At 43.0% G+C, this 27637-nt stretch overlaps 1 protein-coding gene across 7 annotated transcripts in view; it reads right to left on the bottom strand.

Moving 5' to 3' along the window:
* The window catches only part of NF2 (NF2, moesin-ezrin-radixin like (MERLIN) tumor suppressor), an 80960-nt gene extending 53964 nt beyond the window's left edge, over window positions 1-26996 (bottom strand). For 2 of the 7 annotated variants that reach the window (XM_049619840.1, XM_049619843.1), the window contains exon 1: window positions 26392-26973. In XM_049619840.1, coding sequence (XP_049475797.1) covers window positions 26392-26505 — 114 coding nt within the window. In that variant the 5' untranslated portion in view covers window positions 26506-26973. Of the gene's footprint in view, window positions 1-26391 lie in introns of all 7 variants that reach the window. The other 5 variants (XM_049619839.1, XM_049619841.1, XM_049619845.1 and 2 more) reach the window with 4 other exon arrangements.
* Between the last annotated feature and the right edge of the window lie 641 nt (window positions 26997-27637).

Raw genomic sequence — 27637 nt, 5'->3', positions numbered from 1 at the left:
TTCCAAGTTAAATCACCCAGGGTGTTCCCTTACAAGCCCCTCAGCTGCTGCTTGCCCCCAAGCCCCACCCCTGCTGGCCCCCAGGTATCAGGTGGACATTCAACTGTACACCAGGGACAGTTGTGAGCACACGAGACACATCACAGACATGGAGGTCACAGTAAGAATAATCTTGGGATTCAAATGCAAAGTCGCCAGACACCTGAAGGACAAGACCACTGGACTGCAGAAGCATCTGTCCTTCTCCAGCCCTCATTAGAAATCTTCTCCCAATGTCCTGGCACATGGAAGATGCATAATGAAAAGGAATGGGAGAAGAAGTTAGGGTTTAGAGACAGGTTATAAAAGCAAGAAGGAAAAAAATAAGTTAGACCTCTAATATCTGATTGGCTCTTGCTAAAACCTGATTGTACAGAGCATTTTTCAAGTAGGTCTTCTATTTTTAATATATATGAATGAACAGTGTGTTCTCTGGGAGGTACTCAGCAGGAAAGCCCATCCATTCTCCGTGTTTACAGTCAAAGAGCAAAGTAGCGACCCAGATGGAAGGGCACCAAAACCGCAGCAGACAAGTGGCTGAGGTATGAAATGGCTTTTGTCCTTCACGGGGGCCACTTCTCCTGTATGTCCTTCTAGCTCTGCCCCATCTCCTCTCTGTGACTTTAGTGAGACCCCTGTAACACTACAAAGGATGAGGTCTTTAGAAATTATTTTGAGTAGAATAAAATAAAATGACAAGTTTTATTAAAAAAAAAAAAATGATGGCCTTCCCCTTCTGCAAGGCTTGCTAAACGCTTGCGGGCACACCCATTCCCCAGTCTGACAACAGCACAAAGGATTTTTTAATTCAAGGCAGGTTTTAATTCCTACAGGCAGACTTCACTGAAGAAATGTTATTTTGGAAAACTAGGAGCTTCGGGATGCTGATTATCCTCTTGTCTCTATTTTAAGCCGGTACATAGTATATAAATTATAAATGACTACCTTTCTAGGAGATAATGTAAGGCTAAAGAACAGACATTAACTTGGAGAAGTTGAACACCCAAGGGCCAGGAAGATCACAGTATGGATTCCCAGGCTGCCATAACTCACAGCCACGGAGGGGCCGGGCTCTGCCACGGAGGACCCGGGCGCAATTGGGATGTGCAGCACATCTCAACCAAAGCTGAGAATAGTGAATTTCTTGACTGGGGGGAGAGGGGGTGGAGTTTAAATTCTCAAACATAGTATCATATTAAAGCAGTTTTCTTGCATTCCTTTCTACTTCTTTGTTTTTAAAATGCAAAACGACTCCTGTTGAATGCAAATAGACGTCTTTGTTTCCAGGAAGCTTGCAAGAAAGTGAGGAGGGGGGGGGGAAATCTCACACCAATTCACGGTGTCTTATTTAGATTCTTAACTTTGACTCTAAGGATCATAGAATGTCAGTGTTGGATGTGAGCCGGAGTCATTAGCTACTGTAGACCCCTCCCCTTTAAGTATAAATAAGGAAACCGAGTCACAGATTCTTTGGCAGCCTTCTGAAGCAGACACTGGCCTTTTTCCTGGCGATCTAAGGTAGGCAACCCCCTCAGCTTCTCAACGGCCTCTTTTTCTGCTAGGAGCCTTTCCATTTGTCTTGCCTTCCACCAGCACTCCCCAACCACCTTTTCCAGTAAGAAACGTGTCTTAACACTCTTCTCCCATCCTGAAACCAAACCCATTCTTGGGAAGAGCCAGATATTGCTCCTTTACAGCTCAGTGTGAATTAAAGCCTCTGCTACAGCTCATTCTTTGAACAAGCACTACAGAGCACATCCTATATGCCCCGAAATGCCAGACACTGAGGACGCAAAATGGTGGATGCGTGGGCCCTATGGGAGACACAAGCAAGGACCTAAGTCAGAAAAGGCTTTAGAGAACAAATGAGGGTTAGACGAAAGAGAGAAAGAATTCTTAAAAAGAAAATCATGATAATCTCAGTGAAATGCAAGTCATCTGGTAGAGCTGAGACAGCCTGAACTCAAGAGGGGGCGTGGTGAGAATGGGGCGCCATGTGGGGCCAGGTGGCTCGTCTTGGGAGTCACTGAAGGCTCTTGGGCAGAGGAGTAATGGGATCAGATCAGCATTCCAGAATGCACTGGACAGGGCGGACAATAAGTTGGAGGAAAGGAGCCTAGAATCAAGAAGGGCAGAAAGGAGGCCAACTCCCGCCTTGATTAAGGCAGTGGGAGGGAGAGAAGACAGCCTGAGAATTGGAAAGAAGGCAGTCCCAGAGCTGGCACCTGAGTGCTGGTAGGGACTGAGGGATCAAGAATGAAGAGGGACACCTGCATTTCTGGCTTGAACAGTAGATGGTTCCACTAGAGGAGAGATGGCATACAGGAGGAGCAGCATGTTTCAGAGGGAATAGATGAACAATTGTTAGGATAAGTTACCATGTCAGAGGAAACCAGGTAGAGATGTCCTAAATACATTTGATTTAAAGTCTTATTAGCTCAGGGGCGCCTGGGTGATTCAGAGGGTTAAACGTCCGACTTCGGCTCAGGTCATGATTTCATGGTTCGTGAGTTTAAGCCCTGCATCAGCCTCACTGCTGTCAGCACAGGGCCCTCTTCAGATCCTCTGTCCCCCTCTCTCTCTGTCCCTCCCCAGCTCACGCATACGCATGCTCTCTTTCTCTCTCAAAAATTAATAAATATTTTTGAGCTCAATTTATTAGCTCTATTTATAAAATCAAATGTTCTATCATAAAGTAATTAAGAAGTTTTTCTTTTGGAGGTGCCTGGGTAGCTCAGTCAGTTAAACCTCTGACTCCTGATTTCGGCTCAGGTCATGATCTCACAGTTCCGGAGTTCGAGCCCTACATCAGACTCTGTGCTGACAGTGGAAGCCTGCTCAGGATTCTCTCTCTTCTCTCTCTGCCCTACCCCCCCCCACCTCAAAAATAAATAAACATTTCATTAAAAAAAGAAGAAGGGGCGCCTGGGTGGCTTAGTCGGTTGGGCGGCCGACTTCAGCTCAGGTCATGATCTCACGGTCCGTGAGTTCGAGCCCCGCGTCAGGCTCTGTGCTGACAGCTCAGAGCCCGGAGCCTGCTTTGGATTCTGTGTCTCCCTCTCTCTGACCCTCCCCCGTTCATGCTCTGTCTCTCTCTGTCTCAAAAATAAATAAACGTTAAAAAAAGAAGAAGAAAAGGTTTTTCTTTTGGGTTCAATCTAACCTCCAACACATTGTGTACCTACATGAGGTTCCACTTTTCAACAAGCCCTTCCCTAAGTGTATGCAGACTTGTTTAGTCCTCTTGGGTTTCTTTTATTTTACTTATTTTGAGAAAGAGAGAAGAGTGTGTGAGCATGCAAGCAGGGGAGGAGCAGAAAGAGAAGGAGAGAGAGAATCCCAAGCAGTCTCCCTATGGTCAGCACAGAGCCTGACGCAAAGCTTGATTGAACCCATGGAACGTAAGATTATGACCTGAGCTAAAATCAGTAGTTGGATGCTTAACCAACTAAGCCACCCAGAAACCCTGGGTTTCTACTGCTTTACAAACAAGAACCACTGGTCACAGTTGTTCCAGGTGATTCCCATGGCACTCTGTAAAAGGAGGTCTTGGGTTGTGAATGGGCTTCCTTGGTGCCAGATGACTCACCAGAATGTGACCGTGTCCCTTTTTACAGTTTTATCAGTGATCCACTGCATTGTGCTGATGCTGTGACGTGATCTGAACATCTGAGTGTCTCCTAAGATTGGAGGTGCCTCAGAGCAATAGTGACATCAGTCATCTCTCTGTTGCCCACAGTGCCCAGTCGACTTTGTACATAAAAGACACAGCAGGGGCACCTGGGTGGCTCGGTCAGTGGGGCATCTGACTTCGGCTCAGGTCATGATCTGACGGCTTGTGAGTTCAAGCCCCACATCGGGCTCCGGGCTGACAGCTCAGAGCCTGGAACCTGCTTCGGATTCTGTGTCTCCCTCCCTCTCTGACCCTTCCCCACTCACACTCTGTCTCTCTCTCAAAAGTAAATAAACATTAAAAAAAAAAAAAAAAAAAAAGACACAGCAAACGGGGCACCTGGGTGGCTCAGTTAGTTAAGCTTCTGACTTCGGCTCAGGTCCTGATCTCACAATTCGTGAGTTCAAGCCCCATGTTGGGCTCTGTACTGACAAGCTCGGAGCCTGGAGCCTGCTTTGGATTCTGTGTCTCCCTCGCTCCCTGCCCCTCCCCCACTCTGTCTCTGTCTCTCTCTCAAAAATAAACAAACATTAAAAAAAATAATAAAAATTTTAAAAAGATACAGTAAACAATGGTGTCAAACAGAAGACTCGCCTACTTCAAAAACCCAAGGCTCTGGGCACGTGGGTGTCTCAGTCGGTTAAACATCTGGCTCTTGATTTCACCTCAGGTCATGATCTCATGGTTCATGAGATCAAGCCCCACGCTGGACTCTGTACTGACAAGCACAGAGCCTGCTTGGGATTCTTCCCCACTCCACCCCCGCTCCTCCCCAGCTCATTCTCTCCCTCTCTCTCAAAATGAATAAATATTAAAAAAAAAACAAAAAACAAAAAACAAGGTTCAAAAACGTAAAGCAAAATTAGCTGCCATGCATCCACTCCTCCAACAAATATTTCATGAACACACCTTGTGTCCAAGCACCACTCAAGGTACAGAAGATAATAAGGAACAAAAGAGACAGTCTCTGCTCCTACAAAATGAGCTTAGGACATGAGCCAGTCACCTCCCTCACCCTACACACAATAATCAACTCCAAGCGTGGTTTCTAGCACTACAACACTTGTGAGTGCCACAATAGGGACCCCCAGGAAGGGACACTGTCTTCGAGGGCAGGGAAGAATGGCATCTAAATTAACTCTCATGGTGGGAGAGGGGAGCCAAGTGAAGACTGGGCTTGAGGAAGAAACAGTGAACAGGGTAGTGTGATCCAAGCACGGGAACAGCATATGTAAAGGTCTAGAGGCAAAAAAGCTTAGATGGTCCGTGTAGGAAATGAAAGCACCGTAGTTCAGTTTGACTGGAGAATTACTGCTGTGCTTCTGCAAGGACCCAAACTGCCACCTAACACCAATTCTTTGTCAACTAACTCCACCTCTCTCACTTTCACCACAGAACCCAAAAAGTTATCCGGGTGACTGTCTTCTCCCTTTTCCCCAAGGAGAAAACATAACCATATCATTCCAGATATACAGAAGTCGAATCATTACCTAAGATGGATGCCTCTGTACATTAGGGCTTAATTCTTTCCAGGAACCAGTCTAAGAGGCACAGATAGATAGCTGTCTAACATCAGTATGAATCTCCGTGCTGTCACTGTGTGACCTCGGGCAGGTTATTGAACTTCCTTGTGCTTCGCGATGGGGATAATAAACAGACCCTGTCTTAGCAGATTAATCTAAGGATTAAGTACATTAATATATGTTAAAAGCCTAAATACTTAGTAAATATAGTGCCCAGCTCATGGTAAATACTCAATAAAGGGTGGTCATTATTCATTCTAATCCCACCTCCTCTCCTTACATTCTCAAATGGTGCCATGTAAAGCCTCCTGGTCCTGTTTCACTCCATGGATGATGGATGACAGATCAGAAAGGGCACCATCAATTCTCATCGAGCTAACCATGCTATCACTCATTTGACAAACACTTATTGAGCACCCATTACATCCTAGTCATTATGTTCGGCACAAGAGATAAATGATGAATTCAGGACAAGACACTGTCCCCATTCATGTCTGACAGGGAAGACAGGTAGGTAAATAGATAACAAAAATGCAACCTGGTAAAGGCTAACAGACCACGGTGCTGTGGAAACACAGCTCGGGCCTGGGGGCCTGGGGTGAGGGGCTTCCCTGAGGAGACACGGTCTGAGCTGGGTCTTGGAAGCCAGGCAGTAGTTGATACTCTGGTGAAGGGGCTGAAGAAAGGGAGGTCATGCCAGCCAGAGGGAACAGCATGTCTGCCGCTTGGGTCCAAGCTGTTGCAAAGTGAAGGAATGTTCTTTGCACTTTTCTAGTTAGTATCTATCTGACAAGCAGCATAATTACACTATCTGCAGTACTGAATGTTCAATGCAGTACTGAATAGGCAGCTTCCGCCCGATGCATGTGACACTTCAGACTCTCCACAAGTTGATTAGGAAGCAGGTTGCTCAGTCATGGGTTCCAAGCAGCCACGCATCCCATAATGACACCTGCCAGATCTCTAAGAAGATCCCACGGCCAGTGGGATGAGTCTCGTATTTATTTTTTTATTAAAATATTTCCTTTTCTGATACCTGATAGCACATAAGCCTTCCAGGCTTTGCCCTTACACTACTTAAAGGTCTTTTTGTTAGGGTCTGTTCTTTTTCCAGAACAGATGCTTTAGTGTTTACTGAGGCCCATGTCTCTCCACCTGGCCTAAGTGTTCAAACTCCTCCCCACACATCGGCACAGCTCTGTGCCTCATCTCGGTCTAATGAAGAGCAGGGACGCTAACAGGCAGACAATCATTTTGCAGACAGGAAAAGGGAGGCGGCAGGAGTGAGAGAGGTGATCTGCAGGGAGAAGGCAGGAAGAAGCACAAATCTGGACTCCATGGTGTGCAAGCAAGCTCCTGCTCTGCAAGCCTTGTCCTCGAGGTGCCCTTCAAGCAGAGGGGCTGATGGTAGTGAGCCTGGAAGGACAATGCTGCTGGCTCTGTGGCTGTGCTCTCCCATTACTTTAACAGGCTGCAGTGCTATTTCATAGATATATACTTGTGCCTGCATCAAAGATAGATGCGTATGAACTTTATAAACGGGACTAAGTGCTGTCAGCTTGTTATTTTTCGTAGGGGCGGGATTTATGAGCTTTACCCAAAGTGAAGTGCTTGTAATTTATCAACCTAGAATGTTTTAAGTAAATAGCACTAAGCACTCACCCTCCACAGCAGGAACATAGCACTTCTCTGTTGTAGGAAGCAACTGGCACCAATAACCTACAGCGCTGATTGGGGTCTATTAACCGGGGAAATGTTATGAATAGCATCTCTTGGCCAGGTTTAGACTCACAACCCTAAAACTACCATTTGTTTTTTACTTTCGACACTTCACATTGCATTTCTCCCACTGCTTTCTCTGGGTCATGCAGCCACCAACAATCACACTTACTCACTGATAAACCCGGGGAGGGTCAGTAGGAAACCAGCTCCATGATGGGAAACGGCCACAGTTAGAAGATGACAACTTTCTTAAAGAAAGAGAACTGAATTTGGCCACCATCTGTGAAGTGTTGAAGAATTAAGACAACAGAGAAACTTCGGCTTTATAAAGAAGACTCAAATCTGGAAAAAGCAACCAGGGAAAACAACATTCCATTTCATAGAGGTCTGGGGGACTAGCCGCACAAGGCATGCTATTTGATTAGCTGTCTCTTCCAGAAGATGAAAGAGAAGTGACAAACCCAGCATTTGCTTATTAGGGTTTAACTCACAAGCTGCCCTAGTATTTGCCATAAAAACTGTCAAAAGGTTAGCCCCCTTACAGATAGAGCAATGAAGGAACTGTGCCTCCCCAGGCTCAGGACATGGGCCATGTGTTTACCACTATTTCAGAAATGGAAAACCAAGGATAACTGTGATTTCCTCTCTTAACATTTACCCCTAACTGACTTCTGCAGTCATCGCTGGCCTACAAGAACCAGTTTGTAAGTCTAGAGGGACGCCTGGGTGGCTCAGTTGGTAAAGCGTCTAACTCTTGATTTTGGCTTAGGTCATGATCTCAAGGTTGGTGAGACGGAGCCCCACGTTGGCCTCTGCAGTGACAGCATGGTGCCTGCTTGGGATTCTCTCTCCCCTCACTGTCTGCCCCTCTCACGGTCACGCATGTGCAGGCACACGCTCTCGTTTTCTCTCAAAATAAATAAACATTTATTTTTTAAAAAGTCTAAAAAATTTAAGATGCTAATCTAAATATAACTTCTATTTGTCCATTTTGAAAAAAAATAGATACCAAATACTTCCATTTACAAGATAAACACAATGGAAAAAGTGGTAACAATGGTTTTCCTGTGCAGTAAGTGAATAATGGGCTCCATTAAAATCTATTCTGGTTGGGGTGTCTGGGCGGCTCAGGTGGTTAAGTGTCCAACTTCGGCTCAGGTTGTGATCTCATGGTTTGTGGGTTTGAGCCCTGCATAGGGCTCTGTGCTGACAGCTCAGCCTGCTTTGGAGTCCGCGTCTCCCTATCTCTGTCCCTCCCCCGCTTGCACTCTGTCTCTCTCTCTCAAATATAAACAAACATCAAAAAAAATTTTTTTTTAAATCTATTCTGGTTAATCAAAGAGGATAAACAAGTATAGTAATGAAGGTGTAAAACTGACATGCCCAGACTCAAGGTGTGGTATCATCCATCACACCACAGAAGTGGGCTCTTGTGTCTCATGAACTGAAATTGCAAAACTATTGAGCCGTTTCCTGTCACGATTAAAGGACACCTCACACCTAATCAGCCATTATTTCCCAACACAAGGGAAAAGGGAACACTCCAAAAAAGAGATCAACTTCTCTGTTCCACCAAACACAACCCCTATATTTCTCATCTAAATCTGGGCAAAAACCTCTTCGCAAAAAAGACCACCTCCAATCTCTTGCCTGTCAGTTTCTGCCATAATCAAATGCAGCCAGTAATTTTCCTCTCCTAATCCCCCAATCATCTGTTAGTATGCCAAATATATTTAAATTAATGGTTTCAAGGGATGCCTGGGTGGATCAGTTGGTTGAGCGTCTGACTTCTGCTCAGACCATGACCTCATGGTTCATGGGTTCGAGCTCTGCATCGGGCTCTGCACTGGCAGTATGGAGCCTGCCTGGGATTCTCTTTTTCCTTCTCTTTCTTTGCCCCTTCCCCACTTGTGCTCTCAATCTCTGTCTCTCTCAAAAATAAATAAACCTTTAAAAAAAAGTTTAAATTAATGGTTTAAAGGCCCTCCACCAATTACTTCCTCTCTCCAACCAATTACCCTGTTACAACCCAGCCTGTGCCCTCCCAAGTCAGCAAACCTATTGCTTCCATTTATCCAGAACCAGACCTTACTAAGGTCCATTCCTTTATCTCACCATTGTCCCCTTCCCCCATACAACGCCAGGTACATGAGTCAGTATGTACTTTATATACACGGGGAAAATGAGGTGTTTGTCTTTCTCCAAGATCCCTGTCTTTCCTCCAGTCTTACAGATCACAAACTCCTTGAAGGCAAGGTTTACTATGCACACCATACACACACACACAGACACACACACACACACACACACCATGCTGTAAGTCTCCCAGAACACAAGCAAGTACTGCATAACCTGTGGCCACTCCATAAGTGCTTGTGGTTGGCTGATGATGTGGATGATAATGATGATGATAAGTAGATGAGGCTTCTGAGTAGAACAGTCTTCTAAGTAATGATTGCAATGAAGCAAGAATTTATGATACTCCTTATTAAAATTCTAATTGCATAATTGGGCCTTAAGGTATACATTTTCCCCCTTTGGTGACACACTGATTTCTTTTCTCTAAAAATACCTTGGCAAAGAAATCCAAATCTTGGAGAGCCAACCAAGAAAAATTTCCATAGAACAAAAGAAACTACTAAGAAACAAATCACAGCACCTTGGGAAGCCACAAAATGGAGGTTTTAAACTCTAAGTCTTTCAAAACTAAGTGAATTATAGTTTTCTGGGGGAAAAAAGTCCTTATGTTTGTAGCTTCTGGCATGTTTCCCGCTACAGTGGAAAGAAGGTATGGGAGCAGCAGTGAACCCAGAGAAGGGATCTGTATCCTAAACTCTACTTCTACCATACACAAGCCTATATATAACCTTGAGTGAGCCATGCAACTCCACTGGGCCTCAGTTTCTTCCTCTGTCAATCTCCTATGACCTCTGTGCAAGGTCCCGATTTTATGATGCTATGAAAAAAGATGAGGCATTTCAAAGTCAGCTGACAGAGCAAAAAGAAACAATACAGTTATGGTGCTATAAAAGCAATACAGTCCCCCAAAAGCAAAGGAGACAATCTCTATCTTTGGAATTTAGCTCACAACATGAGAGCAATCATAGCCTTGTCAAATAGCTATAAAACACCCAAACCTGCTGTGTTGGGAAAGTCACTTAACCTCTTTGGGTCTCAGCTTCCACAATCATCAAGTGGTCTTTGAGGATTAACACCCTCTGAGTCTATGAGCTTGAGATGGTTTTGTATAAACCATGTAGCACTTTTTCCACTGTTATAATAATTTTCTTTTAATCCTTTAACATTCCATTCTATATCTTAAAATCATTTTCAGGGATGTAAATGACACTTAACATTTAATTTATGTGTGCTTTCTACATTCTTTCTCCTTACTCAGGGTTTGCCATTGCTACTGTGCTCCTTACTCCTAATAATCAAGAGCTGTATTAATAATAAACTCTCTAATGTAACAAAAATGGTCATTGTAATGTGACTGAAAAATAACTTTTTTAGCACCTAGCACCCTGTTGATACGCAGCAATTATCAATAATCACAAAATGTTGAAATACTGAGAATAATAATTCTGCAGAGAGCTACAAACAGGAAACACTTGGTGCAGGTAGACACAGAGCTAAATTTTAAATGTCTAAACGTGAGGTAAAACTAGTAGACTGAGGGATGCCTGGGTGGCTCAGTCAGTTAAGCATCCGACTCTTGAATTCAGCTCAGGTCATGATCTCACAGTTTGTGGGTTCAAGCCCCACATCGGGCTCTGCACTCACCGCATGGAGCTTGCTTGGGTTTCTCTTTCTCTCTCTGCCCCTCCCCCACATTCGCTCATGTGCGCGCTGTCTCTCAAAATAAATAAATAAATATCAAAAAACAAACAAACTAGAAGACCGAAACACAACCCATGACTAAGTATTATCCAGCCGGTTAACTCCTCCTGCCCCAGGATATCACAAAAATTACAGTTTGTATTTAAAAGCACACTCTTTCAAAAAAGCTCCTGGCAAAACAGCTGGAGCATAATCCATCCGTGTAAATGAGCTCATGGAGAACCCCAATTCTAGCCTAGAAAGAAATTGTAAACATTCGGGTTCTGTTTCTAGCTTGACCTGTCACAGTGGTCAGTGATTAGGACACTGATTTAACAACACTGGAAGGTATAGGTAGGAGCATACAGGGCTGGTAAAAATGTCTGCAGGTGGATGAGGACGACTGTGGGTTGAAGACTTCTTTAACATATTTATGAGACTGATTTAATCTCCAGTCAATATGAGTAGGACACTAGATAAAGACACTGTTGCTGAATTTAAAACTACAGATCAGTTCAGATAAGTTCAGTAATTACTCTGGGCTTCAGTTTTAAGTTTTATCTGAAAGTCAAATTATCAAAACGCCTAAAGATTGAAACTGGGAAGGTGGATGGGGGAACCATAAGTAATGTAACTCACAAGGAGCTTTTGTGACTTTTCCAAAGCTCAGTCTTTTCTTTTCTTTTCTTTTCTTTTTTTTTTTTTTTTGCAAAGAAGCAAAAAGTCAAATAGTGTTGAGGGCTGGAAGAGAAAAAGGACCCGATGCCTTTAGAAATGATGTTCTCTGACCCCACCTAGTGGTGGCCGGAGTGATTTCTAGGCTGGGATAAGCACCTTGAGTCTCCGCACTGGTGACTGAAGATTTGATTAAAGATTTTTTTTCCCCTGAGATCAGCACCAGTTTGGTAATAAATTTTTATGTGCTAAAAATGTACTAAAACATGTGGATTTAGAATCTAAATTAGACAAAGCAAAGACGGGAGGATGGCACACATCATCCTGTAACAAACCAGAGAAGCCTCATCACCAGCTGGCTAAAAAGATTAGCAGCTCTGAGAAAATTCAACTCTGGGTTTTTAAGACCTCAAATGCCTTTAACTTCTGAAATTAAAAATAAACAAGCACCAAAAATGTTCTTGGACAAAATGCAAAACTAGCATGAATAATTGGAGAAGTCGTCAAAAACAAAGAACAGAGAAAAATGACACACTGGGGACAAAAGAACAGAAAACAAATATGGCAGAAATCAGAAAAGAATCCTGTTATCACAGTGGGCATCAAGAGATCAATCATATAGCACATCACAAAAAAAAAAAGATCCTTAAACAGAAATATGGTGTAGGATAAAGCTCATTATATTTAGACTAATTCTGGAGTCGAGAGAGCCTACATTTACAAAGGTGTGGATAACCTGAAGAAGATTCAAAGAAAATAAAAATGATTAAAGGAGAAAATCTGTAGTGCCTCCAGCGTGGGACCCTTCCTCTTTACTCCCACACCCCCAACTCGTGATCACATGAGAAGCTAATGTCTACCAAGTGCTTACTACAGTCAGGCCCTGGGCTAAGTGTCTATAAAGGTCCACTGCACTCATGCCTTCAAACAATCCTGTAAGTAAAATACTATTATTCTCCTCATATTACAGATGTGGAAATTGAGGCTTAGAGAAGGGAGTTCAAGATCACTCAGGCAGCAGGTGGCAGTGGCAGGGCTTTCACCCACACCAACTTACCCCTTCTATCGGGATGTCAGCTCTTGTTCCCTAAGCAATATTGTTCCTGTCCTCCAGCAGATTTTTCTCACACCTACATGCTCAAATCCTGAGATGGCTTCCTACCTAAGAAGGAAATATGAAAGGGGGAGGTGTGCAATGAGCTGCTTCTGCCCAGATCACCTAAAATAGGATGTTAAAGCAGAGGGCCTTTGAAATCAAATTCTTTCCTCTCATTTGTCACCCTAAGAACTGAGGCCTGGGTTGGGGGAAAGAAGAGACATGCCCAAGATCACACAGAGCAGCTCTGCCTAGAAGCCAGGGGTTCAAGCACCAGTTTCAGGGCTCTCCCTGGTGTTATACAAGTAACACCCTGACTACAGCCCCAGACCAGACAGAGGAAAGTGAGCTGACCTCCTGAACCCAAGGCTGGCCATGTCTCACCCAAGAACTGCCTCCTGCTTGGCTGGCCTTGACAACTAAGGACTGGCTCTAGACCTCAGTACCTCCTGAATCTTGGGCCTAATAGGTCTCCTGCTCACTCTTTGTCACAGAAGACCCTGAGCCCTGGCCTCATCCTCCTGGTGCCCATGCCTTTGGATTCAGCCTAGTTTTGTCCCAGGCTCCAGCTAGTTCAGGTTTCCATGTGACACCCAGCCCAGAGAGGTTGTCTTCTAACCGGGCTCCTTGTTGCCAAACTCTTCCCAACCCCACCCCCAAATACTTCAAATCATTCTGCGTGGAGACCACTTTATTTATTTTTTTATTTTTTTAAGTGTTTATTTTTGAGAGAGAGAGACAGAATGCGAGTGGGGGAGGGGCAGAGAGAGAGGGAGACAAATCCAAAACAGGCTTCAGGCTCTGAGCTGTCAGCACAGAGCCTGACACAGGGCTCGAACCCACAAGCAGTGAGATCATGACCGGAGCCGAAGTCGGATGCTTAACCAACTGAGCCACCCAGGTGCCCTAAGACCACTTTAAATCACTCTCCTAGTAAAAACCTCAAAGCTCCCCCACTGCATTTGATGAATACAAGCTCCTTAATCTGGCCTTCAAAGGCTTCTAGTATCTGTCCTGAACCTAGGAATTTAAACACATCTCTCTTCTCTTCTACCTCAAACCACAGGATTGTATCTTATAACAATTGCAATAAACAAAACAATACTATTGCCTTTGCTCAGGTCACATCCACTGATCCGTACACTCTTCCCCTTTATCTGTGGACACAAACCTTCCTTCAATCCCTGGGGGCAGTTGTTCCCCTATTTACCCCACTGCAGGGTTTTTCTTCTCTCTCTCTCTCAACAGGAACACATCCTCATCTGATAGATAGATAGATAGATAGATAGACAGACAGATAGACAGACTCCTTTGCATTATCTTTTCATGTGTATCCTGTTTCTCTAACTCGATTATGAGCACCCTGGAAATCTGGGACCTTCCCTCTTAAATATCTTTCTATGTGCTCCAATGCCCTAAATATTAGGTACTCCAAAACTGAGCTGCACAGGGGAAAGGGGATGGAGAAGGAGGTGGACTTCAAAGAAGTTAAATAACTGACTTTTCAAAGTACATGAAAAGGCCTCAGAATAGAAGGGTTAACCAATTGTTATTCATGTGGACACACCAAATATTAAGAGAAGACATCAGGCTGAATATAGGGAAGAACATTCTGACCACAAAGCTTGTTAAATATGCAACTAGAAAATATTTAACTGTTGCAAAATAAGCTTCATCTTAAGCCAAAGGCAAGGAATTCCAAGTAGATCATGGCAAGTGAAAAGGATTCACTTATGGAAAATGTACATTTGATTCAAAGACAAACCAGACACTGAGGCAATTTAGCAGAGGCTGTCAGTCACATCATCTACCAGCCAAAAACTTAAGCCCACTGGCAAGTTTACAAAATGGTTTTGAAATGGTATCTTACACCAATTGCAATAAATAAAATAATACCATAGACAAATAGTTGAGTTAGGAAGTTCTTTGTAAAATCTCTTATTTCTACTTTCTTTTTCCTGTTTACCAAATATCAAAGTTCTCTCCAGGTTTCTAATGGTTTCTTTCCTTTTTCTACTTGGAGCTTCCTATGTGGGTAGCATAGCTTAACAGAAAAAGAGCCAGCCAGCCTGGAAGAGAGATGACCTGGGTTTGAATCTCAGCCCCATCACTGGTAGCTATGTGGTGGTCTTGGGCACAAAGAGGGGGGAACACTCGGGTGCCTGGGTGGCTCAGTTGGTTAAGCTTCCGACTTCAACTCAGGTCATGATCTCACGGTTCGTGAGTTTGAGCCCCCAGCACAGAGCCTGAAGCCTGCTTCAGATTTTGTGTCCCCCTCTCTCTCTGCCCCTTCCCCACTTGTACTCTGTCTCTCTCTCAAAAATAAACATTTAAAAAAGGGGGGGGGGCACTTGAGCAGAGCCTAGAAGGAGAATGAGAACATCTGTGCCAGCAGACAAGTGAGAAGGACATTCTATGCAAAGGCACAGCAGTATGAAAAGAGGTACTTTCCAGAAACAGCAACCAGGACAACAGGCCAAGAGCAAAAAGGGTAAGTGAGGAAGTGTGGGAGAGCCTGGGAAAGGGAGCCAAATGCTGAGAGGCCCTGGATTTACTTCCTTTTATGTAATAACCTGTATATGGAACTTACCTGTGCCAGGTGCTAGTCTAAGCACTTTACCAGTAATGACTCGGTTTTAATCCCAGTACCAATACCCCATACAGGAAGAATTATTATGCTCTCCATTTTACAGATGAGGAAACAGGCATCTGAAAGGATTAAGGAACCTGTCTAAGGGTGCTGAACTGGTTAGGGCAGAACCAGGGATCAGGATCCTAAGACCATGCTCTCCCCAGACAACACTCATAACCTCTAGGCTGTGCTGCTTCAGAGCCCTGACAGGAAACTGGAACTTGAGCTAAGACCTTCCCAACTGACTTGAAAACCTAGTTGTGAGGTTCAAATAAGTGACTGCTAGCCTCTTGGTCATTATTTTTTTTAATGTTCATTTATTTTGAGAGAGAGACAGCCCACGCATGAGCAGGGGAGGGGTAGAGAGAGAGGGAGAGAGAAAATCCCAAGTAGGCTCCTAAGCCCAACATGGGGCTCAAACTCATGAACGTGAGATCATGACCTGAGCTGAAATTAAAAGACGATGCTTAACCCACTGAACCACCCACGTGCCCCTCATCGGTCATTATTGAGATTCTCCCACTGTCCTCTTCTTTCTCTCTCAGAACAAACGGTGGCTCTGCTGGGACTTTATGCAGGCTATTTGCCCTGTTGGAGCCTCCAATTCCCACTCTGAAAATGAAGCCAATGACAGGATCTCCATCCTAAGCAGGTCTTGATCACCACTAGGTCCACACTGGTACTCAGTAAATATCTGTTGAGTGAGTAAGTGAATCTATTCCAAGTATCAAGTGAGATAGTACATTGTAAAGCATTTAGCACAGCACCTGGCACACAGTAGCTGCTATTCCCTAGTCCTTCCTCCTACAAAAGAGCAGATATGGGCTCCAGCAGATGGCAGCACCAGCCAGTATATATACCCTGCTTCTTTCACCCTTCACCAGCACAACTGCATCCATCATTCACCTCGGACTGCCCACGTCCTAGATGTGCGGCACCCATGCCATCCATGGGGACTGCTTAACCCCCATGGAAGAACCCACAGATAAGGCAGAAACCTTTCTTCTGAAATAAGAAGTTTCTCAGTGCCCTCATATAGAGTCCCATTACTATCTACAACTAAGCAATGAAATGACCACCACTGCCCTTTGGGGATTTGCATCCTAGAAGAGAAGCATTTACCTATATCTTGGGGTGTCTGGGATGTAACATCTTACTGAAAACACCAGAGTTCTTTCTGTTTTCCTCTTTCCAAAGTTTCTACTTTATGTCCATTTGTATGTTGGAATGATCTGTAATGTTGGTGTTTAATCCAATCACAATCCCACTGGGGTATATGAAAACATCTGGGATATCAACAACCAACAGGAGAAGGCGGCTTTGTTTCCAATGTAAGATGGTATTAGAATCTCTCACAACTCAATTTTGAGAAACTTTTCATATTTGGCTCTTCTTACTGATAGATTGAATTATTAGAGTAAAATTCCAGCCTAGATAAGAAATAACACAACCGTTTAGCCTCCTGGCAAATTACGTTCAGCACCCACTTTCTCAAAATGACAAATATCAAATATTTCAAGTGGAAAAATCCTCTAAAACATCAAGCCAATTGTGCAATGCAGCAAGTAGTGCAAGAGATTTATTTCCTACCTCTGCGGCAAAAAAGTCTGAACTTATTAGCATAAGGTAACATGATTCATATGTTAACTAACACTGGTTCTGAAATTGAGTCCTCCTTGGACCACCACCTACCTGTATGCCTCAATGAAGAATTCCTCAAGTACCATCTCTCCGCTTCTTTTTTTTTTTTTTTTCAAAATGCATCTGCCATCTCCTGGTATCGGCACCTTGCTCAGTTAATGTACAACATAAAAATAGGGCAGGAGAAAGTCTAATAGTTTCTCAGAGCTCTATCATCATAAGTCAAACTACCATAACTTTCAACAGAATATCTGAACATCTTCGTTTACAAACAGGTATTTCCACTGGCAAGTCAATGAGATGCAACTGTTTGACAAATTGCAACAGGGCAGTGACCACAGTGACCTGCACCTCCTACTGTAGGCCAATTATACTCCCTTCTAAGTTCTTCCTTTCTGCCTGGCACTATGTATTCCAGGAATCCCTATAAAACCTTGCAGGGTCAATAGTATTAGTTCCATTTTACTGATGTGGAAACTGAGGTCCAAAGAGCTTCAGTATCTTACCCAAGCTAGAAGTTCAGCTGGAATTCAAGTCCAGGTCTAACTTATTTCAAAGACTATGCACTTTCCACTAATGCTTTGCAACTCTCTGGACTAGCAGCACCATCACTGTTTGAGAGTTGAGAATGTGTTAGAAATGCAGAATTCTCAGTCCTACTGCATAAGTACAGAATGAGAATTCTCATTTCATCAAGATGCTAGGCCGTTTGCTGGCATATATAAGTTTGACAGACTATACTATACCATTATGCCTCTCTGAATATCACTACTCTTATCTTCTTCTATAGACCAGTGGTTCTCAATATGGTGGCAGGGAGAAAAGAAGGGTGTCCTTCTCCCCCTCCGCCCCCCCGCCGGGACACTTGACAATGTCTGAAGACATTTTTGGTTGACATGACGGGGAGCACGGGGAGGTGCTACTGGCATCTAGTGGATAGAGTCCAGAGATGCTTCTAAACATCTTACAATGCACAGGACAGCCCCCACCACAACAAAGAATTATCCAGCCAAAATGTCAACAGTGCCAGTGTTTAGAACACTGCTATAGTTGATAATATTGTACATCCTCTTTGGGTCTGGGTCTGTTTAAAAAAAAAAAGAAGAGATTTTCATGGTAAAACTATGGCTGAAGAAATCTCATACAAAATCCCTTTCCTTACTGGTCAGTCTCTCACAATCTCTTACAACATTTATCTCTTTTTTTTTAAGTTTATTTATTTTTGAGACAGATAACTCGCACTAGAGTGAGGGAAGGGCAGAGAGGGAGAGAGAGAACCCCAAGAGAGAATCTTTGTACTGACAGCACAGAGCCAGATGCGGGGCTCAAACCCACGAACCGCGAGATCATGACCTGAGCCAAAATCAAGAATCAGATGCTTAACCAACTAAGCCACCCAGGCACCCCTCTCACAACGTTTGTCAACTAGCAACTTAGATCAGGGGTTGCCTGGCTGGCCCTGTCAGTAGAGCATGTGACACTTGATCTCAGGGTTGTGTGTTTGAGCCCCACACTGGGTGTAGAAATTACTTAAAAAGTTTTTAAATTAAAAAAAATTAAAGAAAAAAAAAAAGAAACTTAGATTAGGGATCAGCAAACTGCGGTCCACAACACAAACCTAATTCACCACCTATTATTGTGCAATCTGAGAGCTAAGAGTAATTTTTACATTTTTAACAAAATGTAAGTTTTTAAATAACATTTCATCACTTGTGAAAGTTATATGAAATTCAAATTTCAATGTTCACAAATAGTTTTATTGGAATAAAGTCATGTCTTTTGTTTCCATTTTGCCAAAGGCTGCATTTTCTTTAACATAGCCTGAGATATAATTCATGTACCTTAACATTCACCTATTTAAAGTGCACAAGTCAATGGTTTCTAGCATATTCATAGAGTTGGGCAACCATCACCACTGTAAATTTTAGAATATTTTCATCACCTCAAAAAGAAACCTTGTACCCCTTGGCTATCATTTCTGTATTCCTGCACTTTTCCCAGCCCTAGGCAACCACAAAACTACTTTCTATTTCAAACCTAGATATCCTTCCAAGGGAATAATTATGTGAACTATATGAAACAATATGTGTTCTTTTGTGACCGCTTCTTTTACTTAGCATGTTTTCAAGGTTCATCCATATTGTAGCATGTATTGGTATTTCATCCCTTCTTAGTGCCAAATAACATTCCATTATATTGATACACCACCTTTTGTTTACCTTTTCATCAGTTGAGGGACATTTGGGTTGTTTCCACCTTTTAGCAATTATGAATAATGTCACTACGGACATTTGTGTCCAAGTTTTTCTGTAGGCATGTGTTTTCATTTCTCTTGAGTAGATACCTAGTAGTGAATTGCTGAGTCATATGGTACTCTATATTCAACAGTTTGAGGAACTGCCAGACTGTTTCCCAAAGTGGCTGCACCATTTTACATTCCCACCAGCAGTGTATGAGGGTTCCAATTTCTCCATATTCTCGCCAACATTTGTTATTATATGCCTTTTTTTGATTCTAGTCATCCTAGTGGTTGGCTCTCATTGTGGTAAAGTGGTATCTCATTGTGTTTTTTATTTTCATTTCCCTGATGACTAATGAGGGTATTTTTTCATATGCTTATTAGCCATTTGTGTATCTTCCTTGGAGAAATGTCTATTCAGATCCTTTGCCCATCTTTTTAAGTAAACTCTATGCCCAACGTGGGGCTTGAACTCACAATCCCAAGATCAAGAGTCACATGCTCTACCGAATGAGTCAACCAGACGCTCCTCCTTTGCCCACTTTTGAATTATTTGCTTCTCATTACTGAGCAATAAGAGTTCTTTATATGTGTTAGATGTAAGACCCTTATGAGATCTATGATTTGCTAATATTTTTTCTTTTCATGTTCTTGATGGTGTCTTTCAAAGCACAAATGTTTTTAATCTCAATGAAGTTTATCTACTTTTTCTTTTGTTGCCCATGCTTTTGTTGTCATATCTAAGAATCATATGCCAAATCCAAAGTCATGAAGATTTATCCCCATTTTCTTCTACGAGTATTACAGTTTTAGTTCTTACGTTTAGGTCTTTGGAGTTAATTTTTGTATGTGGTGCAGAATAAGGGTTCAACTTCAATCTTTTGCATGTGGCTGTCCAGTTTTCAGCACTGTTTGTTGGTAAGTCTATTCATTCCTCCACTGAATAGTCTTAGCACCCTTGTCAAAACTCAGGCAACCATAGAGTATGGGTCTATTTCTGGACCCGCAGTTCTACCCCATTGATCAATATCTCTCTATCTTTATGTGAGTACTACACTGTTATGTACTATTATGTTATGGTTGTTTTGTAGTAAGTTTTGAAATAAGGAAGTATGAGTCCTCCTACTTTGCTCTTCTGTTTCAAGATATTTTTAGCTATTCTGGATCCTTGCAATTTCATATAAACTTTAGAATATTTATCAATTTCTACAAAGTAGTAAATGGAAATTCTGATGAGGATGGTGTTGAATGAGTAGATTAGTTTGGAGAATACTGCCATTTTAACAATGTTAAATCTTGTGATCTATGAACAAAGGATGTCTTTCCATTTATTTAGATCATCTTTAATTTCCATCAACAATGTTTTACAACTTTCAGAGTATAAGTTTTATACTTCTTTTGTTAAATTTGCTCCTAAGTATTTTATACTTTCTGGTGCTATTATAAATAGAATTTTCTTAATTTTCATATTGTTCATTGCAAGTATATAGAATTACAAGTGATTTTTGTACATTGCTCTTATATCCTGCAATCTTGCTGAACTTGTTTATTAGGTCAAATAGTTTTTTTAGGGGATTCCTTAGAGTTTATATACATGCTCATGTTATCTGTGAATATATTTTTATTTCTTCCTTTCCAATATGGACACCTTTTATTTCATTTTCTTGCCGAATAGTCCTGGCTAGAACCTCCAAAACAATATTGAAGTGGCAAGATATCCTTGTCTTGTTCCTGATCTTAGCAAGTAAACATCCTTCTTTCACTAAGTTAGCTGTGGGTTCTTTACAGATACTCTTTATCAGGTTAAGGAAGCTCCCTTCTAATCCTATTTTGTTGAGTGTTTTTTATCATGAAATGCTGCTGAATTTTGTCAATGCTCTTTCTGCATCCATTGAGATGATCATATGATTTTTGTTTTTTATTCTATTGATATGATGTATCACATTAATTCATTTTCAGATGTTAAACCAACCTTGAATTCCTGGAATAAATCTCCCTTGTTATGATGTAGGATTCTTTTTATTTGTTGTTGGATTCAGTTTGTTAATAGTTTTGTTAAGAATTTTTGCTTCCATATATATATATATATATATATGTATATATATATATACGTATATATATATGTGTATATATATATATATATATTTTTTTTTTTTTTTTTTGAGAAAGACAGAGAGAGAGCCAGCAAGGGGAAGGGGAGAGAGAGACAGAGAAAGACAGAGAGAGACAGACAGACAGACAGAGGGAGTCCCAAGCAGGCTCCACAATTCCAGTGCAGAGCCCCCCATGAAATGTGAGATCATGACCTGAGCCGAGATCAAGAGTTGGACACTTAAACAACTGAGTCACCCAGGTACCCCATTCCATGTATTTTTTAAAGTAATTTCTGAGCTAGCCAGGTGCCCCATTTTGCTTCCATATTCATAAGAGATCTTGTCTCTAGTTCTCCTGTGATAGCTTTGTTGGGTTCTGGTATTAGGGTAATGCCAGCCTCATAAAATGAGTTGGGAAGTATTCCCTCCTCTTTTTTTTTTTTTTTTTTGGAAGAGTATGTTAAGAATTGGTATTAATTGTTCTTGAAATGTTTGGTGGAATTCAGTAGTGAAGCCATTTGTGCCTCTACTACCTAGAGCCTGGACCTTTGTGGGTATTTTTATTACTGATTTAATCTCTTCACTTGTTATAGGTCTATTCAGATTGTCTGTTTCTTCTTTTTTTTTAAATTTTTTTTTCAACGTTTTTTTTATTCATTCCTGGGACAGAGAGAGACAGAGCATGAACGGGGTAGGGGCAGAGAGAGAGGGAGACACAGAATCGGAAACAGGCTCCAGGCTCCGAGCCATCAGCCCAGAGCCTGACGCGGGGCTCGAACTCACGGACCGCGAGATCGTGACCTGGCTGAAGCCGGACGCTTAACCGACTGCGCCACCCAGGCGCCCCTGTCTGTTTCTTCTTGAGTCAATTTTGGTAGATAGCATCTTTTAAGGAAATTGTCCATTTCATTAAGTTATCTAATTATTTGGTGTACAATTGCCATTTTAGTTTAGTTTTCTATGTGTTTCATGTCTTTTTTGTTTCTCTATTCCTCCTTTACTACTTGCTTTTTCATTAAGTGAATATTTTTTAATGAAGGATTTAAATTTATTTAATGTTTCCTTCACTATACTTTGTAAGTGTTTGGGGTTTGCTTTGTTTTTAGTGGTTGTTCTAGGGTTTACCAGATAATCTTGACTTAACCAAAATCAGCTTCAGATTATACGATCTTTTTTTAAAAATTTTTTTAATGTTTATTTATTTTTGAAGGAGAGAGAGACAGAGTGTGAGTGGGGGAGGGGCAGAAAGAGAGGGAGACACAGAATCCAAAGCGGGTTCCAGGCTCCAAGCTGTCAGCACAGAGCCCGACGCGGGGCTCAAACTCACAAACCGTGAGATCATGACCTGAGCCGAAATCAGACGCTCAACTGACTGAGCCACCAGGAGCCCCCAGACTATTCTATCTTAATTCCAGTGATATATAGAAATATTATTCCTATATAGGTCCTTTCCCTCTTTTTTGTAAACTATTGTTCATATATATATATATATATATATGTGGGGGGGTGTATGACATCTACTAAAATTATATATATAGTTACATATATAAAATATATACACATTGTTGCATATATATATAAATATACATATTGTTCACACACACACACACACACACACACACACACACACGTGACATCTATTAAAATTATAAACCCAACACCCAACAATACATTGCTATAGTTATTACTTTACCATTTGTGGCCATTTCCTTAGCCCATTACAGCTTTGCTCCGATCCACCTCCTTTGTGCTGTTATTGGCAAGTATACCACCCATAAATTACGTTTGTAGTAATAGGCCCAACAGCACATTATATAGGTATTATTTCATACAATTGCTCTTTAAGTCAGTTAGAAGAAGGGGTGCCTGGGTGGTTCAGTTGGTTGAGCATCCAACTCTTGATTTTGAGTCAGGTTATGACCATAGGGTCGTAGGATCAAGCCTTGCATTGGGCTCCATCCTGAGTGTGGAGCCTGCTTGGGATTCTCTCTCCCTCTGCTCCTCTCCCCACTTGCAAATGCACTCATTCTAAAATTGAAATAAAAAAATCAGAAGAGAAAAATATGCATTTCTACTGTCTTTTGTAATTATATAATTACCTTTCCTGGTGCTCTTTTTTTTTTTTTCATGTAAACTTGAGTTATTATCTAAAGGCACTTGTTTTCAGCCTGAAGAACTTCCTTTCATATTTCTTGTAAGACAGGTCTTTGAGCGACATCTCCAGTTTGTCTTTATCTGAGAAAGTATTTCACCTTCATATTTGAAATAGCCATTTTGAAATATCCAGCTGTGCTGGATATAGGATTCTAAGTTGACAGGTTTTTTTCTTTGAGCACTTTGAATATGTTATCTTTGAGCACTTTGAATATTCTGGACTCCACAGTTTCTGCAGATAAGATAGTTGTTAATCTTATTGGGGTTTTCTTGTATGTGACAAGTCATTTTTCTCTTACTGCTTTCAAGATTTTTTGTCTTTGACTTTCAGCATTTTTACTATGATGTTTCTGTTTGTGGATCTCTTTGCATTTATCCTCTTTGGAGTTTATTGAGCTTCCTGGATGTCAAGACTATTGTTTTTCCATAAATTCAGAAAGTTTCTGCCATTATTTTTTAAAATATTTTTTTTTCTCTTTCCTCTTGTGGTATTCCTCTTCCACATATGCTCTTAATGATTTCTCTGAGGCTCTGTACATTTTCTTCATTTTTTTCTCTCTGTTCTTCAGCTTGCATAATCTTTACAATTTTCTCTTCAAACAGGGTAATTTCTCTACTTTGAGCCCCTCTAATGAATTTTTTAGTTCAGTTATGGTACTTTTCAACTCCATGATTTTCATTTGCTTCTTTTCTATAATTCCTGTCACTTTACTGATATTCTCTACTTGATGCAAAAAATGTCATTAGATCTTCCTTCTTTAATCATGTTTTCCTTTAGTTCTGTGAACATACTTGTAACGGCTATTTGAAATCTTTTCAGCTAAATCTGACATCTGGTCACTCTTACAGGCAATTTCTGTTGCTAATCTTCCACTGTATGGGTCATATTTCCCTGTTTCTTTGTATGCCTCATAATTTTTTGTTAGAAATCAGACATCTTAAATAATATATTATCTAAATAATATAGATACTGGACTGTTTCTCCCCAACCCAGCCCTAAGGCTTATTATTGTTATTTGTTTGTTTCTTTAGTGATGGGCTGGAATATTTTAGTGAAATCTATTTCCTTCACATAGTATTAAGACCTATGATGTTGTTCCTCAGGAAGGCACAAATTTGGTTATGGCCACAGTCATCCTGCAGTGACAGTGTATAGTAGGACTCCTTCTCCTTCCCCTGATTGCACCCAGCTGTTAAACTCCATTAATAGTGTTTTACTATTCTATTATTTCATTATGCCCTGGGGCATAATTTGCTCTACAAAGTAATTCAATCAAAGGCTGCTCTTCTGAGGGAACAGTTTATTCAATCCCATGTGGGTTCTTTCCAGCTGTCTTATTCTGATTTTCTCCTGCAAACTAGCTGGCCTACAGTTTAGGTAGCATCTTCATTAAATCTACAATCTCCTCCCAATTGCCCTTCACCAAAACCTCTACTGCTTATAAGGGTTCCCTTAGGCATAAACTTCTCCACTTTTGTTGCAAATGAACTAACTACCTTTGGGAAGAGAGCAGGAGCTACAGGTTTTAAAGACTTCTCCCAACAGGTAAAATCTCTAAAGGGGGGGGTGGGGAGGGGGGGCGGCGGGGGAGGGATACCAGCCAGAGGTTTTCTCAGTTTGCCTCTCCTGGCACAGAACCACCACTGCACAAGCTGGGGCTGGGAAAAGAGCAACTGGGTCCCAGTAGTCTCAGTATGCCATGCCCAAGGCACAGCTCCCATTCTGTAAGTAGGAGCTGGATAAAAGACAGAAGCCCCATCTTTCAACTATTCACACCTGGGACTTAGTCTCAGCAGCAAGAAGCCTTGCACAGGATAAGAAGCACTTCAGTCCTGCTCCTCCTGGGAAGAAAGTGGTTTGACAGGGACCCAGGGGAAGAGGGAGCCCTGTGTTCTGTGTTGCAGCAGTCTGGAGTGGATCTTCCCCTTGGTATGTTGGAAATGGGAGGGAGGTAGTAGCCTTGGTTCAAACACCATAGACTCTCACCTTTCTTAGCAAATTTTCATAGATTTCCTTGAATAGATTTTTCTTCATTTGATGGATGTTTGCACTTAAAACCATTTCCAGAGGGTTTAAATAGTTGAGTTTTTTTAAGTGATTTTCACCAGTCTTATCGGGGAGTTCAATGGAGCTCCTCACGCTGTCAGGCTGGAAGTCGATCCTAAGGCTGCTTTTGTACTACACTAGTAGAGCTGAAGGGCTTAGTAGTTGTAACAGAGATCCCATGGCTTGCAATGCTGAAAATATTCACTATGTGGCCCTTTACAGAAAAAGTTCCCAACTCCTGACTTAGGTCGCTGTTGCCAATGCTGTTGGTTCATAGAACACACTTTGGACTAGCAAGGACTTGCATTTCTTGAAAGGCAGTATTGTTTTGGCTAAAAGTTTGACCTAAAATCCCACTCTGCCACTTACTAGATACATGGCTTGGAGTACCTACCTCATTGGGTTGTTGTGAGAATTAAATGTATGAACGTCTGACATTTAGAATGTATTCAACAAATGGTTAACTGTTATCATCATGATGTAAAATAAACTGCACAAAAAATAAGTATTAGACATCAACTCTTTCCTTAAAGAGTTTGTTTCCCAGAAAATGGTAGCTTTGGAAAAGAGAAATAGGTATAGAGTTTCCACTCTACAAAACGCAACTTTTAATACCTGGGGCACATAATAATATCTAATGAAGTAAAAAAGACCATAAAGCTGGAGCTTAAGCCTGACAATGAAAACCAGAATTCTCCACTACGGATGGTTCCAGCCTCTTGCAGTAACAATGAATGAGAACCGTCAGGAAGTGCTTCCAAACCCAAAAACCCTGGGGGGGGGGGGGGGGGGGGGGGAAGCAGCAATCATCCTTAACATGAAGATTTGGGCCTAGATGGCTCCTTCCGGTTCTGGTCGACTCTATCTACGCTCAGAGATGATACAAGCTGAATCCCTCAAGCTTCCACCTGGACTGTCACCAACGCAGGGGCGCCCCGATCGGTGCCAGACCCGTGGCAGGGCCCGGCGAGCGGGGATTCCACCGGATTCCGCCCGGCTCCCCCTTACCGCAGCCCGTCGGGGCTGCCAGCCGGTTACCTCGCAATTGAACTCCATCTCGGCGTCCATGGTGACGATCCGCACGGTGAACGTCTTGGGCTGCTTCCTCTTGAGCGAGCTGAAGCTCATACGGGAAGCGATGGCCCCAGCCATGGCGCGGGGCTCAGGCCTGGGACCCTCGCGCCCCGAGACCTGCGCTCTGGACCGGTTAGCCCCCCTGGAGGAGCCGCACAGGCCTCAGGGCCACCATGGTGGCCGGCTGGCCGGCCGAGGAACTGTCTGGGCGGCGCGGGCCCCCAGCGGCCAGCATGGGCCGTGAGGACCCTGCCCCGGGAGCGTAAAGGGGAGTCGGGGGGCGGGCCCTTACGGCCACCGGGACGAAACACGAGCCAGGACCGACGGGGTGGACACGGCCCGGCGCTCAGGGACTCGGGCCGGGGACGCTGGGGACGCCCCGGCACGGGGCCCCTAGACGGCAGCCGGCCAGCCCCCGCGCGCCTCTCAGCGGCCAACAGAGGCCTCGGGGCCGCGCTGCGGCCGCGCGCGCACGTGCGCGCGTGGCTGTCACCGTCCTCGCTCCGCGCGCCTGCGGGAAGCGTCCCCTCCCCGCAGACCCCCGCCTGCTCCCCGCCCCGCCCTCAGGCCCCCAGATCATTACACACAGCGCAACCGAACCCCGCGGCTACCGCCCGGACTCCGCAGTTGGCTGAGCACTCCTAGGGAGGCGGGACTTCTCCTCCGTTCGCCCGGCTTCAGAACGACTCCACCAATTGGAAGTTCCGCTGTGATTGGAGGCGCGGGCTTGGGCTCGGCGTTGAGTGGCCATAGCGGCAGTCACTCCGAGCGCTTTTGTTCGAAAGGAGTACGCCTACTCTAGCAAGACTGGTTGAGGAACCGGAGTCCGGCGCGCCTTTCCCCGGGAACCACGTAGAGGCTGGTCGCCGGGTGCGGTTGGTCGGTAAGGGACTGCACTTTGAACCAAATGCGCTCCCAGTGTGGCGCCCCAGGGAATCGTGTTTCTCGGACACCCGACGGATAATCCAGCTTGGCACTTAATTGCATATACTGACCTCTGTGTTTCTCAAACTTTTAAATCACGTGGAGGCCGCTTAGATCGCCGGCATTCCCCCAGACCCTTGTGCTTCTCTTTAGGAGAAATAGCGTTATTACCAAGGAAGGGTAATAAGTGTATCTGCCTCGTGGGGTTGTTGAGGAATTTAAGGAAGTTAATACATATAAACTAGGGTAAATACTAGGACATAGTAGACAGGGCGCATACTAGGTT

The sequence above is a fragment of the Panthera uncia genome (assembly GCF_023721935.1).
Source record: "Panthera uncia isolate 11264 chromosome D3 unlocalized genomic scaffold, Puncia_PCG_1.0 HiC_scaffold_8, whole genome shotgun sequence".
Lineage (NCBI taxonomy): Eukaryota > Metazoa > Chordata > Mammalia > Carnivora > Felidae > Panthera > Panthera uncia.
Note: the sequence above shows the minus strand (reverse complement) of the source record. Positions and strands in the feature narration are given on the sequence as shown.